The 17,441-nt window shown below is 40.6% G+C and overlaps 1 protein-coding gene across 2 annotated transcripts in view; it reads left to right on the forward strand.

Moving 5' to 3' along the window:
- The window catches only part of Polk (DNA polymerase kappa), a 65,304-nt gene that overhangs the window by 41,729 nt on the left and 6,134 nt on the right, over nucleotides 1-17,441 (forward strand). For both annotated transcript variants that reach the window (XM_052160064.1, XM_052160063.1), the window contains exons 6-12: nucleotides 907-1,060; nucleotides 4,925-5,164; nucleotides 8,493-8,617; nucleotides 10,434-10,600; nucleotides 13,374-13,406; nucleotides 15,031-15,127; nucleotides 17,243-17,414. In XM_052160064.1, the coding sequence (XP_052016024.1) occupies nucleotides 907-1,060; nucleotides 4,925-5,164; nucleotides 8,493-8,617; nucleotides 10,434-10,600; nucleotides 13,374-13,406; nucleotides 15,031-15,127; nucleotides 17,243-17,414 (988 nt within the window). The remainder of the gene's footprint in view (nucleotides 1-906; nucleotides 1,061-4,924; nucleotides 5,165-8,492; nucleotides 8,618-10,433; nucleotides 10,601-13,373; nucleotides 13,407-15,030; nucleotides 15,128-17,242; nucleotides 17,415-17,441) is intronic.

Here is a 17,441-nt window from a genome sequence, read left to right on the forward strand (position 1 = left end):
GCTGGTTCACTTTACCATTTTCTAAATTTCCCCTGTTTTTCGTGATTGTGTTAAGATAGAAGAGGGTTTTTTTTTTACATAAAATAGAAAGTTTTCTAGTGATATGATAGCTTTTAAATGTTAGGTGAGGAACAATTCAGCGAAGACCATTTCTATGTTCCGGGTTATTTTCCCTCTTGTTTCATCTAGTTCTTTGATAGTTAAGAAAAACAGCAAACCCACTCCTCCACACTTCTGTGTCCTAACGCTGTTCCATATGAAAGGCATATTAGCTGTGATTCTAATCTTTGTGTATGTCTTTCATGTTACAGTGCAACTCCAAACTTCATCTAGCATTTAATGTAAACATGCAATTATTCTCTACATTTATCATCTTTCCCAGTCCAGATTACTGTAAATTATAGCTTTATTTTCTATGAGCATTATGCATATTATTATAATTAACTGAAATGTACTGTTCTCTGAAATATGGTAGTACTTTACATTCCTATTTAAAATGAACAAGCATCTTCACCAATGAAAGGAGAGAGAGAGAGCACTGTCCTGCCCACTTTTCCTGACTGCGACTTTAAACCTCAATCATTTTTTTTTCTTTTCCTACCGGAATACTGTCTGAGATTTATTTGGCTTGCTTGTATTTCTAGATATAGGATGCTGGACTCACGTTGCCTCAGATGAAGCTATTTCATGGTCTTCTGTTTTTGTGATCTATTTTAATGCAAAAGAGAATTTGACAAATATCTGCTGGTAGTAAATTATTTATTCCTTAAATCCGTGAGCTATTGATTGCAGGATCATTAATATAGTTGCAAAGTAAGAATATTCGTGCTTCTTTTCAGATATAGAAGACAGGAGGTTTTGCTGTGGCAGCAAAATTTAAACTTTTAGTTGTTGTTCTTTTTGAAGGTTAAGGAGATACTTGCTGAATATGATCCCAATTTTATGGCCATGAGTCTGGACGAAGCCTACTTGAATATAACACAGCACTTACAGGAAAGGCAGGATTGGCCTGAGGACAAAAGAAGGTATTTCATCAAAATGGGAAACTACAGAAAAATCGGTAAGCAATGTGTTAAAACTACCAACTAAAAAGTGACAGAAAGCAGCTCTTTGAATTAACCTGACTAATTCATATAATAAGATTAGATTCATCTTTGTAAAAATGAAAAACTAGAAACTTAAAATATACCAGTGTTTTTTTTAATTAAATATATGCAGTCTCTTTTAAAAATCAGATGAAAATGTTAAATCTCCAGATTTTAAGAATTTACAGATTTCTTCAGACTATCTGCAAAACAGTTATTTTCTTAATATCAAAGCATTTTGATTACATTGAGGTGAAGGGGAGCTCTCTGGTTAAAGTGGCTTTTGTTGTTGTTATCATTCTTGTTGGTAGGAATCAGATTTTTAAAAAGATTAGCCAGAATCATACCAAAACCTTTGGTGATTTTATTGTTCTTTGTTCCTGGGGTTTTCTATAATCTAGTCCTAATTCATTAGTGTGGCTGCTTTCAGCCCTGCAGACATTCCTGAATGCTCTCTTCTTCTCCGTAGACCTTGCTGAGATACGTCGGGGAGGGGCTGGATGTCTTCTTCTGTCACTCTTTTCTGAGGCAAGGTCTCTGGGGATCTGCCCTTGTCATTGTCCCTCCCATTGCCCTTTACCTCCGAGCACCCCCACCCCCTGCACATTCTGCCTCCAGTCTCTTTGCCAAAAGGGCTATTACTTGCACGTCTGACCTGTCTTGAATCCATGAACACGGCTCACCCAACTGAAAAGGTGACCCCAAAGGATTCACTCACAAACCACAGCCACGTTTCATGTGTGTCACTTCTGCACAGCATCAGAGGGGCTAGGCTAGTCAGGGTGGGCCAGCAGGCTAGCAACGTCCTCGAACAAAAATGGTGGCTGTACGATGGAATCCAATTTTTTTCCTCTTTTTGTTTTTTGTTTGTTTGTTTGTTTTTGGATTTTATTTTTTGTTTTTTGAGACAGGGTTTTTCTACATTTCTCTGAGCCCTACCTGTCCTGGAACTTACTGTGTAGACCAGGCTAAAGGCTTGGGCCGCCACATCCAGCAACATGAAATTCTAAGACTCACACTGTCAGGAGCTCGACTTGTTTGCAGCAAGTCTAACGCAGACATCAAATCAAAGCCTCGTTACCTTATTTCCTAGGGGGCTAGGCTCTCTTCTTTCTTTGATGGAAACATCAAAAAAAGAGAATAATAGTTTCTAAACACAGAAGCTTGGAACAACAACAAAAGGACTTTCTCTTTTGGTGTAACCTTATTGTTTGTGCAATAGCCATACAAATCTGATGCTTATCTTAGTTTCTTAGCATTTATGAGAGGAGGAGAGGGAAACCACTGATTGATTTTAAGCACCCCCTCAACAGTTACTCTTGCCTCCTGTTTATAAATGCTGTGTGCTTAAGGTAAGTGACCTACTCTGCCGACGCTCCTTTCAGTGTCTGAGCTCACGATGATGAGGTGACGTCCCATCAGTCACCAGCGCTCTCCTCATCTATTTCTTAAGCAAATGAAGTGATTTAATTTCCGTTTCTTAGACAAAATTCCCTGTGGGCTGCACTCTTAATAACACCAAACCTTGTATTTACAGAATATTGCAAGTGAGAGGTGATTGATGGATCTTTCTCTAAAGTCAGACATCTTCCTATTTGCCCTTTTATAAAAGATTCTTTGTCTCTAGAAATAGGTGGTGAACTATTGTCCTTATTTGCAAATAGAATATTAAGCATTGTTTTATTTCTGCTTTGCCATATGAATCTAGCTGGCAAGTGTCAGGCTATGTAGGAAATTCAGACGCTCACACCTGAGTGCTTGCAGTCCCCATGGAGGGCTCTAGTCTGGTTTGTTGCTCTGCTTGCCTCAGTCATGGAGAGCGTGAAGGAGTTTCATTCAGGAGGAAGAAACCACTTCAGCAGCTGGTTACACAGCCAGGCCACACAGAAGTAGAACACAGCAAGGGTTGAAAGGACGCCCCAGTCGCTCTGCCGCAGCTCTGCCGTACACCAGGGACAGCAGCGTTGCTTCCCAGAGTAGAGAGTGCCTGGCCAGGATATCCTGGCTGTAGCCCTTTACCTTGACTTCTGTGCAGCCGACTGGAAGAAAGGGCTTCTGGGTATCCCTGGTTTCAGCTGTCCCATCCTCTTACTCCTCCCAAGTTGCTCTGAAGTTTAAAAATCAGAATGTGAAAATGGGAATGGCTGAAGCAGAGGTGTGGTGAGAATAGGTTATACTGTGTGTGGCCTGCAGATTCAGTTTCGAGGATTTCTACCTATAAAGCAACTACACACCATAATTAAAGGTTGAAACTAATCAAGTATACTGTTATATTATTTACATAATACCTGTGAACATTCTCTCTCTCCTCTCTCTCTCTCTCTCTCTCTCTCTCTCTCTCTCTCTCTCTCTCTTTCTGTCTGTCTCTCTCTAAGAGACAGCTCTGGCTGTCCTGGAACTCACAGAAACCCGGCTGCCTCTGCTTCCCCAGAACTGGGCTTAAAAGTGTATGCAACCACCCAGCTTTCTACAAACATTTTCTAAACACCAAGTTCATTTTTAAGGAAAATGCCCTCAACTTCGTATGGAAGTTCAATAGAATTAGGTGTTCAAGACCAGCCTGGACAAGGGGCATAGTTAATGTGAGGATAACCTATGCTTTAAAAAAAAAAAAAAAAAAAAAAAAAAAAAGAATGTAATGGTTGCTTCTGTATTTACATTGATTTGGGAAATATATGTGTTATAAAATTGAATGAGAAAACTGTTGTTAATCTTATAAATACATTTAAATTGTTTTTATCATATTTTATGCTTAGAGAACAGTTTTTAGTGGAATTATTCATGTGAATATTTTTAGTACTGTCATCCTCCTGTCTCACCCTCCCATGTTCTGGGTCCTGGGATCACAGGCACGCGCCAGTGTGCCCAATTACTCCACTTCTTAACAGGCATGGTTTCCAGGGTATGGTGATTGCACTTTTTGCCTTAAATTTGGACCTTCGTTAGTTGGATCAGACTAAGGATTTGTATAAAGAAGTTCTGCTTTCAGGAGTAATGTCATTTATAGCAAAGGCAAGCTCAATGAAAGTAAGATTTTGTTAGTAAACAAGTTAAAAGTGGAATCAGCATTTGAAGAGAAACATTTCTGAGTATTTTAATATTTTCAGAGTTTCTTCCATGAATAAAGAGTTCTCTTCCTCTTCCAATGCAAACAAAGGTTAATTTTGGTTGCAATTATTCCTGCTGTTTAATGCCTTTCCTCCTTTCTCATTCCTAACTTAAGAAGGTTCCTTTTCTCCTTATAGAAAAATAAAGTAAAAAATATTTTCACTTTAGAAAATATAAATTTAAATTTATGCTTAAAGAAAATGTAATGAATGTCGTAAGTTAATGAGTTTTACCTAAAATATTTCCTTTAAAACATGCACTAAAGAAATGGATGCAGCTCTTTTTAAGGAAAGCCAGACAGCGTTGTCTTTCTTTATTAAATAGCTACAAAAGATAAATGATAGCATTTCTTACTGTGGCTTCTATGGAGAAAACTGAACTGCTTTGTTCTCAGCGGTGTAGGGGAGAGGTGGCACTGATGCCCGATCCCACTCGTCCAAGGCTCGGGCAGCAGGCAGCAGGAGTTCAAGGGCATGGTGGGCCAGTGTGGGCTCCGTGGAGAACTGAGGCCAGTGCGGGCTAACAGACAGACTGTTTCAACAGACAGACAAGTGTGCACACACAGAAAGGCGGGGGCCGGGAGAAGGGGAGAGAGGACAAAAATCACACAATGGAGTGAGTGGGACATGGGTGAGAAGCATTGAGAAAATGAGTGGATGGAGTGAAACCTAACTTAAGACGTGTGGACTTCTTAAGCTGAAGCTGACTTCCTGTTCCTGTGTGTGATTTAGATGCACCCCGACAGGAAGCTAACCAGCTGACTGAGTACGAACGGTCCATCTCCCCGCTGCTTTTTGAAGATAGTCCTCCTGATTTGCAACCCCAAGGAAGTCCTTTCCAACTGAACTCTGAAGAACAAAACAATCCTCAAATAGCCCCAAATCCAGTTGTTTTTGGAACATCAGCTGAGGAAGTGGTAAAGGAAATTCGCTTCAGAATTGAACAAAAAACAACCCTGACAGCCAGTGCAGGTATTTAAAGGGATATTTTTTTTATTGATATATTTTTTATTTACATTTCAAATGATTTCCCCTTTTCTGGGTCCCCACTCCCCACAAGTCCCATAAGCCCTCTTCCGTCCCCCTGTTCCTCCATCTACCCCTTCCCGCTTCCCTGTTCTGGAATTCCCCTATACTCTTGCACTGAGTCTTTCCAGAACCAAGGGCCACTCCTCCATTCTTTTTGGACATCATTTAATTTGTGGATTATGTCTTGGGTATACAAAGTTTCTAGGCTAATATCCACTTATCAGTGAGTGCATACCATGATTGATCTTTTGAGACTGGGTTGCCTCACTTAATATGATGTTCTCCAACTCCATCCATTTGTCTAAGAATTTCATGAATTCATTGTTTCTAATGGCTGAATAGTACTCCATTGTGTATATATACCACATTTTTTGTATCCATTCCTCCGTTGAAGGACACCTAGGTTCTTTCCAGCTTCTGGCTACTACAAATAGGGCTGCTATGAACATAGTGGAGCCTGTGTCCTTATTGCATGCTGAAGAATCCTCTGGATATATGCCCAGGAGTGGTATAGCAGGGTCCTCCGGAAGTGCCATGCCCAGTTTTCTGAGGAACCGCCAGACTGATTTCCAAAGTGGTTGCACTATCTTGCAATCCCACCAGCAGCGGAGAAGTGCTCCTCTTTCTCCACATCCTCGCCAACACCTGCTGTCTCCTGAGTTTTTGACCTTAGCCATTCTGACTGGTGTGAGGTGAAATCTCAGGGTTGTTTTGATTTGCATTTCCCTAATGATTAATGATGTTGAACATTTCCTAAGGTGTTTCTCAGCCCTCCGAAGTTCTTCATGTGAAAATTCTTTGTTTAGCTCCGTACCCCACTTTTTAATGGGGTTATTTGGTTCTCTGGGTTCTACCTTCTTGAGTTCTTTGTATATATTAGATATTAGCCCTCTGTCGGATTTAGGGTTGGTGAAGATCCTTTCCCAATCTGTTGGTTGACGTTTTGTCCTTTTGACAGTGTCCTTTGCCTTACAGAAACTTTGTAGTTTTATGAGGTCCCATTTGTCAATTCTTGATCTTAAAGCAATATACAGCAAACCGGTAGCCAACATCAAACTAAATGGAGAGAAACTTGAAGCAATCCCACTGAGATCAGGGATGAGACAAGGCTACCCCCTTTCTCCATATCTTTTCAATATAGCTCTTGAAGTCCTAGCTAGAGCAATTAGACAACATAAGGAAGTCAAAGGGATACAAATTGGAAAGGAAGAAGTCAAACTATCACTATTTGCAGATGATATGATCGTATACTTAAGTGTCCCTAAAAACTCTACTACAGAACTCCTACAGCTGATAAACAACTTCAGCAAAGTGGCTGGCTACAAAATCAACGCAAGCAAATCAGTAGCCTTTATATATTCAAAGGATAAGCAGACTGAGAAAGAAATTAGGGAGATGACTCCCTTCACAATAGCTATGAACAGCATAAAGTATCTTGGGGTGACTCTAACCAAACAAGTGAAAGACCTATATGACAAGAACTTCAGATCTCTGAAGAAGGAAATCGAAGAAGATCTCAGAAAATGGAAAAATCTTCCATGCTCGTGGATTGGCAGGATTAATATAGTTAAAATGGCCATCTTGCCAAAGGCAATCTACAGATTCAATGCTATCCCTATAAAAATCCCAACCCAGTTCTTCATAGAGCTAGAAAGAGCAATTCTCAAATTCATCTGGAATAACAAAAAACCCAGGATAGCTAAAACTATTCTCAACAGTAAAAGAACTTCAGGGGGATTCAGTATCCCAGACTTTAAACTTTACTACAGAGCAATAGTGATAAAAACTGCATGGTATTGGTACAATATCAGGCAAGCGGATCAATGGAATAGGATTGAAGACCCAGAGATGAACCAACACACCTATGGTCACTTGATCTTCGACAAAGGAGCTGAAAGCATCCAGTGGAAAAAAGATAGTCTTTTCAACAAATGGTGCTGGTTCAATTGGAGGTCAGCATGCAGATGAATGTGAATCGATCCATTCTTATCTCCTTGTACTAAGCTCAACTCCAAATGGATCAAGGACCTCCACATAAAACCTGACACACTGAAACTAATCAAAAAGAAACTGGGGAAGACTCTGGAGGACATGGACACAGGGGAAAGTTCCTGAATTTAAAGGGATATTAATGGTAGCCAGCCGTTCCTCATTGTAGAGTAGAAGGTGACATTGGATTTGGCTGCTGGGGACTTTTACCTCCTGAAGCTCACTAAACCTACAGGCAAGCCGTAATTAAGCAAAATGCCTATGCCCCAAGGCAAAAGAGCTATCATAAGTCTAGACTAGTGATCCTTAAGTGAAAAATGTATTTTTGTTGAATTTGCATAGCATATTTGATTGGCACTTGTCCCAGACTACTTTGTAGGAGACAACCTAACATAAATGCAGGTTAGCAAACCTCTCCTCACTTCCTCCAAGAAAAAGATCAACTTGCAGCGTAGTGACTTAAGATTGTCTGGTTAAAAAAACAAACAAAAAAAAGAAATAAAAAAGTAAAGAAGGCCAGCAGTGTCCCTCAGTTTACATGAATCAGTGTCCCCAGGAGCATCGTGGGGACTCAGCAGAGGGACTAACAATGGCTGCACCATTGTCAAAAAGCTGCTGCATTATCTCAAAGATGTGTGTGACCAGGTTAATGTTTTTTTGTTCCAAAGTATAATCAGCTTTAAGAAAATATCTATAAAAAACAAAATGAACTATTAATGAATATATTTACATACACCTACTATAAATTGTTTTGATAAGACTCCTAGACATGTAAAACATCTTGTGTGGTGGTTTGCTTTGCAACACTAACGACTACATTTTTGTAATACTAAAGATTTGTATTATTGTTGCTTTTAATATAAGTCAAAATACTTAATTTTTTAGTGTAGAAAATTTACATTGAGAAAAGCTTTTTAACAATTAAGCACTATCATCAACTATATTCTAGACCTTTCCTGAAAAATAAATAAGAATCCGCTAAAATAATCCTTTATTCCTAGTAGAGACATAAGTAAAGTAATGATACTTAATATTGCTTGGTTTAGAAGTTACTCCTGGATTCCAGAGATGTGGGGGCTGAGCCATTTCTCATGTCACCTGCTGCTACAGCTGATCTATTCCGTTTTCCAAAAACCTCAGAAAGTCCTGGGGAGATTGTCGGCCCCCGGATGGCCTGTTTAAGTGTCATTCCAGAGCATTTGCTTTATCTTCCATCTCCTGATCACGTAATTAACCCTCTATGGTTGCTGTTTGGGGTGAATGGGGTGCTCTTCCTTTTCAGGCATTGCCCCCAACACAATGCTAGCAAAAGTGTGCAGTGATAAGAATAAGCCAAACGGACAGTACCAAATCCTCCCCAGCAGGCGCGCGGTGATGGACTTCATCAAGGACTTGCCGATTAGGAAGGTAAGGCCTTGTAGAAAACTAGCACGTGAGTATATACTGAATCGTGCAGAAGAGCTCGAGCCCCAGCAGTTCTCAACCCCTCTGGGAGTCACAGACCAGATGCCCTGCATATCACATATTTGGATCATGAGTCATAAAAGAAGCATGCGTTTGGGGTTCACCACAGCATACAGACGTGCATTAAAGAGTCACACCGTTAGGAAGGTTGAGAACCACTGTCCGGTGGTAATGATCGTTGCTTTACAAATTACATTTGTAAAATCATAGCTAGCATGCGGGAACCCCACTGGGTGGTTGGATGTGCACTTGAAACTTTCTGTGGAACTCTGAAAGTAATGTTTAAGAGGCCCTGCTGAGGGAGAGCGTAAAGGAAGCAAGAGTGAGAGGCATCCCATCCCTGCCTAGGAGAAAGGACCTAGAAGGAGCACTTGTAGGGGTGCGGCAGCCATTACCTCTGCTGTCTTAACTTCCAGGCTCATCGCTGCTGGGTGAGTGGGTGTGAACTCACAAGGGAGTTAGAATTTTGTTTTTGGTGAAATTGAACCAAAGTACTTCACCATCTCTAAAATGGTAAATTTTTCCCACAAGGTTCCAGAAATGGCATATTTTATTATTTATAGCTTCTGAATTTTTGTACTCTTTGTCTTCTTTACTCTTACATTTAAGGATTTTTAAATTATTATATAAGTAATGAGTTTTAAATTAGATTTTAAAATATCACCAATATTTATACCTTACTTTAGAAACATCTATTCATTCATAATTTAGAAAAAACTACTATATGGATATAGCATCCAGGAATCGTTAACACTGTGATCTTGGCTGCAGCCTTTTTTCTTGAGCATTGAGCGATACCCTATTCAAATTCCATCTTGTCTGTTATTTTGAACAGACTCTAGGCTATCATGTAGTATACAGTTCAATTGTTAAAAAATAAAGTTTTATCATTTTAGAGATAGTGTAGTACTTTGGTTTAATTTTGTCAAAAACAAGCTGGGGGGTGATGGTGGCGGCGGTGGCGGCGCACGCCTGTACTCCCAGCACTCTGGAAGGCAGAGGCAGGTGGATTTCTGAGTCCGAGGTCAGCCTGGTCTACAGAGTGAGTTCCAGGACAGCCAGGGCTACACAGAGAAACCCTGTCTCGAAAAAAATCCAAATCTAAAAAAGCCAAAAAAAAAAAAAAAATCGTCAAAAACAAAATTCTGTGTCCCTTTGGAGTGTAGGTATTAGCATATTAAAGACTCATAAATATTATACTAAAAAGTTTCGTTTGCTCTATTTCCAAAGTTTGTTTGACCTCAGTCTTTTTTTAAAATGACTTTAAAATTTTCTATTAAACTATTTCTATTAACTGTTTTCTTGCATGACATGTAAAAATAATATTATTCATACCATTTGTTAACAATAGAAGATATAATCTTTCCCCTGAGAATGTCACTCAACAGCAGACTGTTGAGTTACTTAGTATGTTTAAGACTCTCAGGCTGGAGAGATAGCTCAGTGGTTAAGAGCACTGGCTGCTCTTCCAGAGGTCCTGAGTTCAATTCCCAGCAACCACATGGTGGCTCATAACCATCTGCAATAGGATCAGATGCCCTCTTCTGGTGTGTCTAGAGATAGCTGCATACATACATACAGTGTCCTCACATACATAAAATACATAAATCTTTATTTAAAAAAGAAAAAGACTCTTTGAGTTCAAGCCTCAGGACCAACAACATTCCCTGTCAGACATGCATGCACACATTAAATTATGAATACTTGTTCATCTATGTTATACCGCACTCAATTTTGCTAAATATGGATTCTTTTCTAGGTTTCTGGAATAGGAAAAGTTACAGAGAAAATGTTAATGGCTCTTGGGATTGTTACTTGCACAGACCTCTACCAACAGAGAGCGTTGCTTTCTCTCCTGTTCTCTGAAACATCTTGGCATTATTTCCTTCACATCGCACTGGGTCTAGGGTCAACAGACCTGGCAAGGTATCTGTACAGAGTTATTCAACTTTTTATCATTTTCACTATCGTGTCAGTTTTTTTCAGTGTCAGTTTGAACCTTTGAGATAAAGGTGATTTCAAAGTGTTTTTTAAATTCATTTTGACTGCTTTAATTTAGCCTCTGTCTAAAGGTTATCACTTGCCTGTGGGACAAAGGAGATAATGTCTCCCTTCTAGGCCTGGGCTTCTGCAGAAAGGGAAATGGGTGAGAGGAACAATGGTTACTCCTGTCTCCTGCCTATTTCCTTCTGTTGCCAGACTGTAAGAGTCAGGTTGGTGTTCAGGTTGCTGACAAAAGACAGGTGGCTTATATTGCACAGTTTATTTCTTAAGCAAGGTTTCGTGGTCCTTTGCAGACCCTTAGCTGCAGTCCATTTAGTCCTCAGGTGTGAGCGCGAGTGCCGAGCGCTCACCTTCTGTTGGCCTTGAGATGGCAGTGAGTGGGACAAGGTCCTGCCTGGCTGGAGTTCACAACCAGTATGACAAATAGAAATGACCAAAGAAAGGGATGAAGAAATAAAGGCAGAATGAGGGCGTGGTTGGGGAGGGGACATTGCAGATCAGGGTGGGGTTGACGACGTTGTCCAGAGTTGGAGGGCAGAAGGAGTGGACCATGCAAACTATGGTGGCCGCTCCACTGTGGCTTAGAAGGCGGGACAACTAAAGTCCTGTACTCTGTTCTGCACTGTCTCATGTGGGCTTCTTGTGGATGAATAAAAAGAGACAGGAGGGGAGAAGAGTGGAAATCATGAGATAAATCCTAGGCAGTGTGTTTATCATGACCTGTCCTGTTAGTGAACCTTCAAAAGACCTTATATTGGGTTATCTGGGGAGAGTGTAGAGAGATCTGGTTACAGTACTACCTAAATGTTGAAATTAACTAGATACATATACCATCATGCCTGACTTCCTTTATATATATTTCTATATAATCGCTAAAATTAAAGGACAGCAATAAAATCAAAGAGGATATGGATAAAATTAATTACAAGAACTGCAAAGTCTGATAATGAGTTAGAGGCTAGCCCAGGCTGCAAACACAGTGAGACCCTGTCTATCAGTGAGGAGGCGGGACAACAAAGCTGGCAACGTCATCCTCAACTCCCAGCGTCCTTTGTTCTCTTGAGTTAAGAGACTTTGATCTCAAGTGAACATCATGGAAGAAGTGAACATCATGGAAGATAAAATCACAACACTGTAAATGATCTAGTTTCTTATTTAATCCAAATAGGGTCATCTTGCTTGCCCATTATACTTGAAGGTAATATAGTTTGATACAGTGTAGCAGGTGTTATTCTGTGGTAGGTAGAGGCCAGTCAGGTTTTTAGATAGAACAATGTACAGCTCATCTATAACATGCTGTGGCTGCCCTCCCTGCCCAGACCGTGTTCCCTGTTGTCCTGTGCTGCTTTGGTTTTTAGGCTGGGTAGTCTCCTTTTTGAACACACTGCCCTTTCTGTTGTTGTTGTTGTTGTTTGTTTGTTTGCTTGCTTGCTTACTCTGTTTTTGGTTCTTGTGATTTATTGAACTTCACGTGTGTTAGGCATGTGCTTTACCACTGGGCTACATGCCACCTCTCTTGTTATTTTGAAATAGAGTCTCACTTAAATTAACCGGGTGATTTTGAACTCACTGTGTAGCCCAGGCTGGCCTTGAACTTGTGGTCCCCTTGCCTCAGCTTCCCATATAACCGGGGTTATCTTTACAGAACTCCCGCCATTATGCTTTCCTTCTTCTACTTGATTGGCTTTGTTTTGGTTTTAGTTTTTGTACCGTTGGGACTCAAACCCAAGGCCTTGGTCGTATGAGGCGAGCTCTGCATGCCTGAGCTACCTCCTCAGGCCCTGTGTTTAATCTATCCTTGTTTGTATCCACTGGGGTGTAAATGTCTCCAGACAAGCACGTGGTCTGTTTTATTCCTCATTCCCTCTATGTGCTCGAGCAGTTTAGGCATAGTACATCCATTAAGTATCTGGACAATGAATAAAGCCCTTGTTACTTCAGGTTCTTTAGTTCAGTGTCTGCTATCAGAGTACCTAGAGTCCAGTCAAAGTAGTTTTAGATCCTTAGTCATCATCATATACCAAATTCTGAATGGGACCTGAGCGCCCTGTAGGAGAGGACTTGCTGTGTCAGCCCCCGACTGAAGCCCCGTTGACTTACTATGTAGGAGGCACATGTATGCTGTGGCTGACTCTGTTGTGCTGCTGCTTATTTCCATACGTTGTGTATTTTAGTATTCAGACTTTAACAGAAGCAAGTTATATACCTATTTTTAATGTTGTCTACTATTGATATAGACTTGATCCATGAACATAAAATCAAATTAATTATCTTATCTATTTATGTCATAGTGACAGTTTCATTTTTAGATTTAAAAGAAACCCTCAGTGGGTTTTGCAAGGTACATATTTTTGAATGCTATATTATTAAGATATGTATTTAAAGGGAATGTTGGGGGTGGGGGGCTGTAGAGGTGGCTCAGCAGTTAAAAGCACTGGCCATTGTTCCAGAGGACTTGGTTTGGATGCCTAGCACACCCACATGGTGACTCACAGATGGTGGCTCCAGTTTCAGGAGATACAGCGCCCTTTTCTGATGTCTGTGAGCACTAAACACACACACATACAGGCAAAACAGCCTCACACATAAAACTGACTAATTAGTTAGTTAAAACGGGTATCTTAAATTCTCTTATCTCTTATCTCAGTTTTCTTTGAGATAGAAATAAGCCTTTTTTCTTTTTTCTCATTTCAAGGGATGGAGAAAGAAAAAGCATGAGCGTCGAAAGGTAACACTTGTCTTTTATGTAAATAACAATAAAGTTAGTGACGTAGGATTTGCTGTATGTTAAACTGCTTCAAGTTCACTTTTAGTAACGTCTCACTACAGTACAGAAGCTTCCCAGTACTTACGCTCATACACTGTATTTGGTTGCAATACTCTCAGTAGACAACATGGCCAGCGTTTATATGTTTAATGCTCATGTTACTCCTGCTTAGGGAAAACTAAACACTGGGAATTCCAACCTTCTTTATAAGAACAATTAGATGTTTCCTTGACAATCCTAAGACCTTACTGTGGGAGTTCCAGTAGCTTCAGATATTGGCCAGTACCTGAGCAGAGGTTTTAAGTTACATGTTGCAAGCATGTCTGAATCAAATTTCAGAAGTCTGAAATGCTCCCCATCCCACCTTCCTGAGACGCCGTGTCACGCGTGGGAACTTTGCCCTCACTTTATGGGACGGGTTGCAGTCACACAGATCATTGGAACACCATGTGTAAGGTGTATACGAATATAAGGGAATTTCCTTCTTAAACCTGGCTCCCATCTGAGGTCATCTCACTCTGCACAAACAGATATTACAAAACAAATTAAAAGCAAGAAATACTGCAATCCAAAGCTTCCTTCTTAAGAGTTTCAGCTCAAGGATGGGACCTGCGGTGACATTGTTAGAGGAAAGCCTGGCAGCGGGCCTCGGCCTTCCTGATGCTGCAGCCCTTTAAGTGCGGTTCCTCAGGCTGTGCTGACCCCCCAACCATTAAATTATTTTTATTAATGCTTCATAACTGTAAATTTGCTACTGTTATGAATTGTAATGTAAATATCTGTGTTTTCCGATGGTTCTCAGAAACTGCCATGACAGGGGCGGTCAACTTCCAAAAGGGTCACAGCCCATAGGCTGAAAGCCACTGGCTTAGAGATTGTCTAGTGTTGGGGGCTTAGAATCTTGTCTGGAGTCATATAAAATCTCTTTGTTTAGGGAGAAATATGTGTATTTTAAAAGCTCCTCAATTATTTCCTCAAAACATCAACGTTCTATTGAGCCATGTAGGATCACTACCTGGTTTCATTGTTTTTGTTGTTGATGGTGGTGGTGGTTTGTTTTTTTATTCCCCCCCTTTTCTGAAAACTTTCCTTGGATCTTCAAAAATGCTTTAGGGCATCAAGTTTGGAATGGAACTAGGGAGGAAGGTCCCAGTTCACACTCAGGTCTAAGAAGCTAGCTTCTCCAATATGGAAGAGCACACAATAAGAAGGCGGCAATGTGGCAGTTAAAAATGGATGAGGTCTGGGCACAGGCACAGTGCTCACACCCTTGATCCTAGCACTGTGGAGGGAGAGATCAGCTGATCTCCATGAACTCGGGGCAGCTTGCTCTACACGGCAAGTTCTAGTCCAGCCGGGGCTACAAAGGGAGAACATATCCTAAAAAGAGAACATAACATTGGGATTTTTTTTTTTTTTTACTAATCAGTGTGCCTATGCAAATGGCTTTTTATCATTTATACAGATATTTTTACTTAATTATGTGTTAGGTTATGTGAAAACTTTAATTGAATATACTCTATCATTACCAAGTCACTCAGCTGTAGTTTCACATTGTACACCAATCTCTTTCTTGTTTCTCCAGGACGTTCAGTGAGATAAGTAAGACAGAGGAGCAGTACAGCTTGTGCCAAGAACTGTGCGCTGAGCTCGCCCGCGATCTCCAGAAGGAAGGCCTTAAGGTACTGGGTTTCTGTGGGTGGCTTGAGGTTTTGTTTTTGTTTTGTTTTTTCATTATAGGATACTACTCTGAGTGAAGAGAGCACACATTTATTAAAACTATAGACAAATAAAATAGAACATTCCTATTCCCACGAACCAGAAACAAAATGAGTTTGACGTCTGTGTGAGAGATCTGTGATGAGGTCACTCCATGAAAGGCTATTTGTGACACTGAAATGTCACTGAAATGGCTCCAGGGAGATGAAGGGCAGCTTTGTACCCTTAACACTACATGAGCGTCACACCCTAGATTATTGCTTCTACTTTAGAGCCACACACAAGATCATTGCTACTACATGAGAGCCACACTCTAGATCATTGCTTCTACATTACAATTACATGCTAGATCATTGCTTCTACATTAGAGTCACACACTAGATCATTGCTTCTTTATTACAATTACATGCTAGATCATTGCTACTACATTAGAGTCACACTTTAGATTATTGCTTCTACATTACAATTACATGCTAGATCATTGCTACTACATTAGAGTCACATGTTAGATCATTGCTACTACATTAGAGTTACATACTAGATCATTGCTACTACATTAGAGTTACATGCTAGATCATTGCTACTACATTAGAGTCACACACTAGATCATTGCTACTACATTAGAGTCATACATTAGATCATTGCTACCACATTAGAGTCACTTGCTAGATTATGGCTACTGCATTAGAGTCACATGTCAGGAGAGACAAAGGCAAAGGGAAGGCTTGCTCTACAACTGTGTCCTTCGATCATAAGTCATTTTCTCATCATTCTTGACGGTTTTGCTCATTGAGACAGTGACCTTGTAGCACCGGTGCTGTATTCCAGGGCTCTAATCCTGCTTGCTAAACACACTGAGAACAGCAGCCTGGAATGCTCTGAACTGCTGGGTTTGCAATCTTCCTTCAGAAGAGTCCACATTTAGTATTTCCTCAGTCCCCACAAGCCCGAGTTAGTTATTACAAAGTGTAATATAAAAGTATTAAAAAGTTATTGCAGAAAATTGGAGCATTTGAGCAATTTTACTTCAAACTCTTCTCTAGCTTGAGTATAAAATAGTTTCTTTTTGAGTTTCTTAATGCACTTTTAATTTTAGAATCATTTCAGATTTATAGGATTGTTTCCAAAAGAATATAGAGATTTCCATTATCCCTCTCTCCCAGTTCCCTCGACTGTTACATTTCCTACCACCGTAGATATTTGTCAAACTAGAAAGTGACATCAGCACTTGCTGTTAGCCAAGCTTCAGGCTGCCTTTGGCTTGCTCTTGACTTCCTACTGATTCTCTCCATGGAGCCACATGGTGACCAGTGTCCTGTCTCCCTAGGCTGCTCTGCGAGTTTGATAGCCTTTCCCTCTTTGTAAAACTGGCAGTCTTGATAACACTGGCCACGTGCCCTGTAGAATGCCACTGTCGCATTTGTCCCACGTCATAGGCTGAAGCCATTTATGAAGACTAGCACAGAGTTGGAGTGGCCTTCCCATCCTCTCCTGTCACGTCATCACCTGGTAAGGGGATGTTTCATAGGCTCTGCTGCCTGAAGTTACTGATTCTTCATGAGGCAGGAAATGAGTCAGGAGTTGAACGTACCCTCAAGTGAAACAGCTGCCAGTTCCTTCCACACACCTCAAGGAAATACTCACATGTCACCAGTCCTCCCCCACTGAAGCCTCGTGTCCTCAAGACACTAGCCATAAAGGTGATCCCTACGGGTGTCTAGCGGAGCACTCTGGCATGTGGTTGCCATGCAGTGAGTGTGGGCTGTTCATTCCCTCGACTTTCGAACCGGAGTTACCATAGGGAGAGATGTACAGTGAAAGTAAAGGTGATTGGTTAACTTTGCCCTTCATATGAAAGTAGTTTTAATTAATTGAGGGGGGAATAGTAATTATATGCTAAATGATTTTTTCAGACATGGATTTTAATTATGACAGTTTTCATGACCATGTTTATAAATAGCTGATTACACTTTCATATCCTTATACACAAACAGGCTTCCTTAACTTTTCTAACCTGCAAACAACCTTCTTCTGTAAGTTCTGAAGCTTTCCTTATTAATGTGATGAATGTGTTGTAGGGAAGAACTGTTACCATCAAGCTGAAGAATGTGAATTTTGAAGTAAAAACTCGCGCATCTACAGTTCCGTCCACCATTTCTACTGCAGAGGAAATATTTGCCATTGCTAAGGAGCTGCTAAGGACAGAAGTTAATGCGAGTTCTCCACATCCCCTGCGGTTAAGACTGATGGGTAAGTAGGCTTCCCTCCCTTCCTTCC

Source organism: Apodemus sylvaticus, chromosome 16, assembly GCF_947179515.1.
Source record: "Apodemus sylvaticus chromosome 16, mApoSyl1.1, whole genome shotgun sequence".
NCBI lineage: Eukaryota > Metazoa > Chordata > Mammalia > Rodentia > Muridae > Apodemus > Apodemus sylvaticus.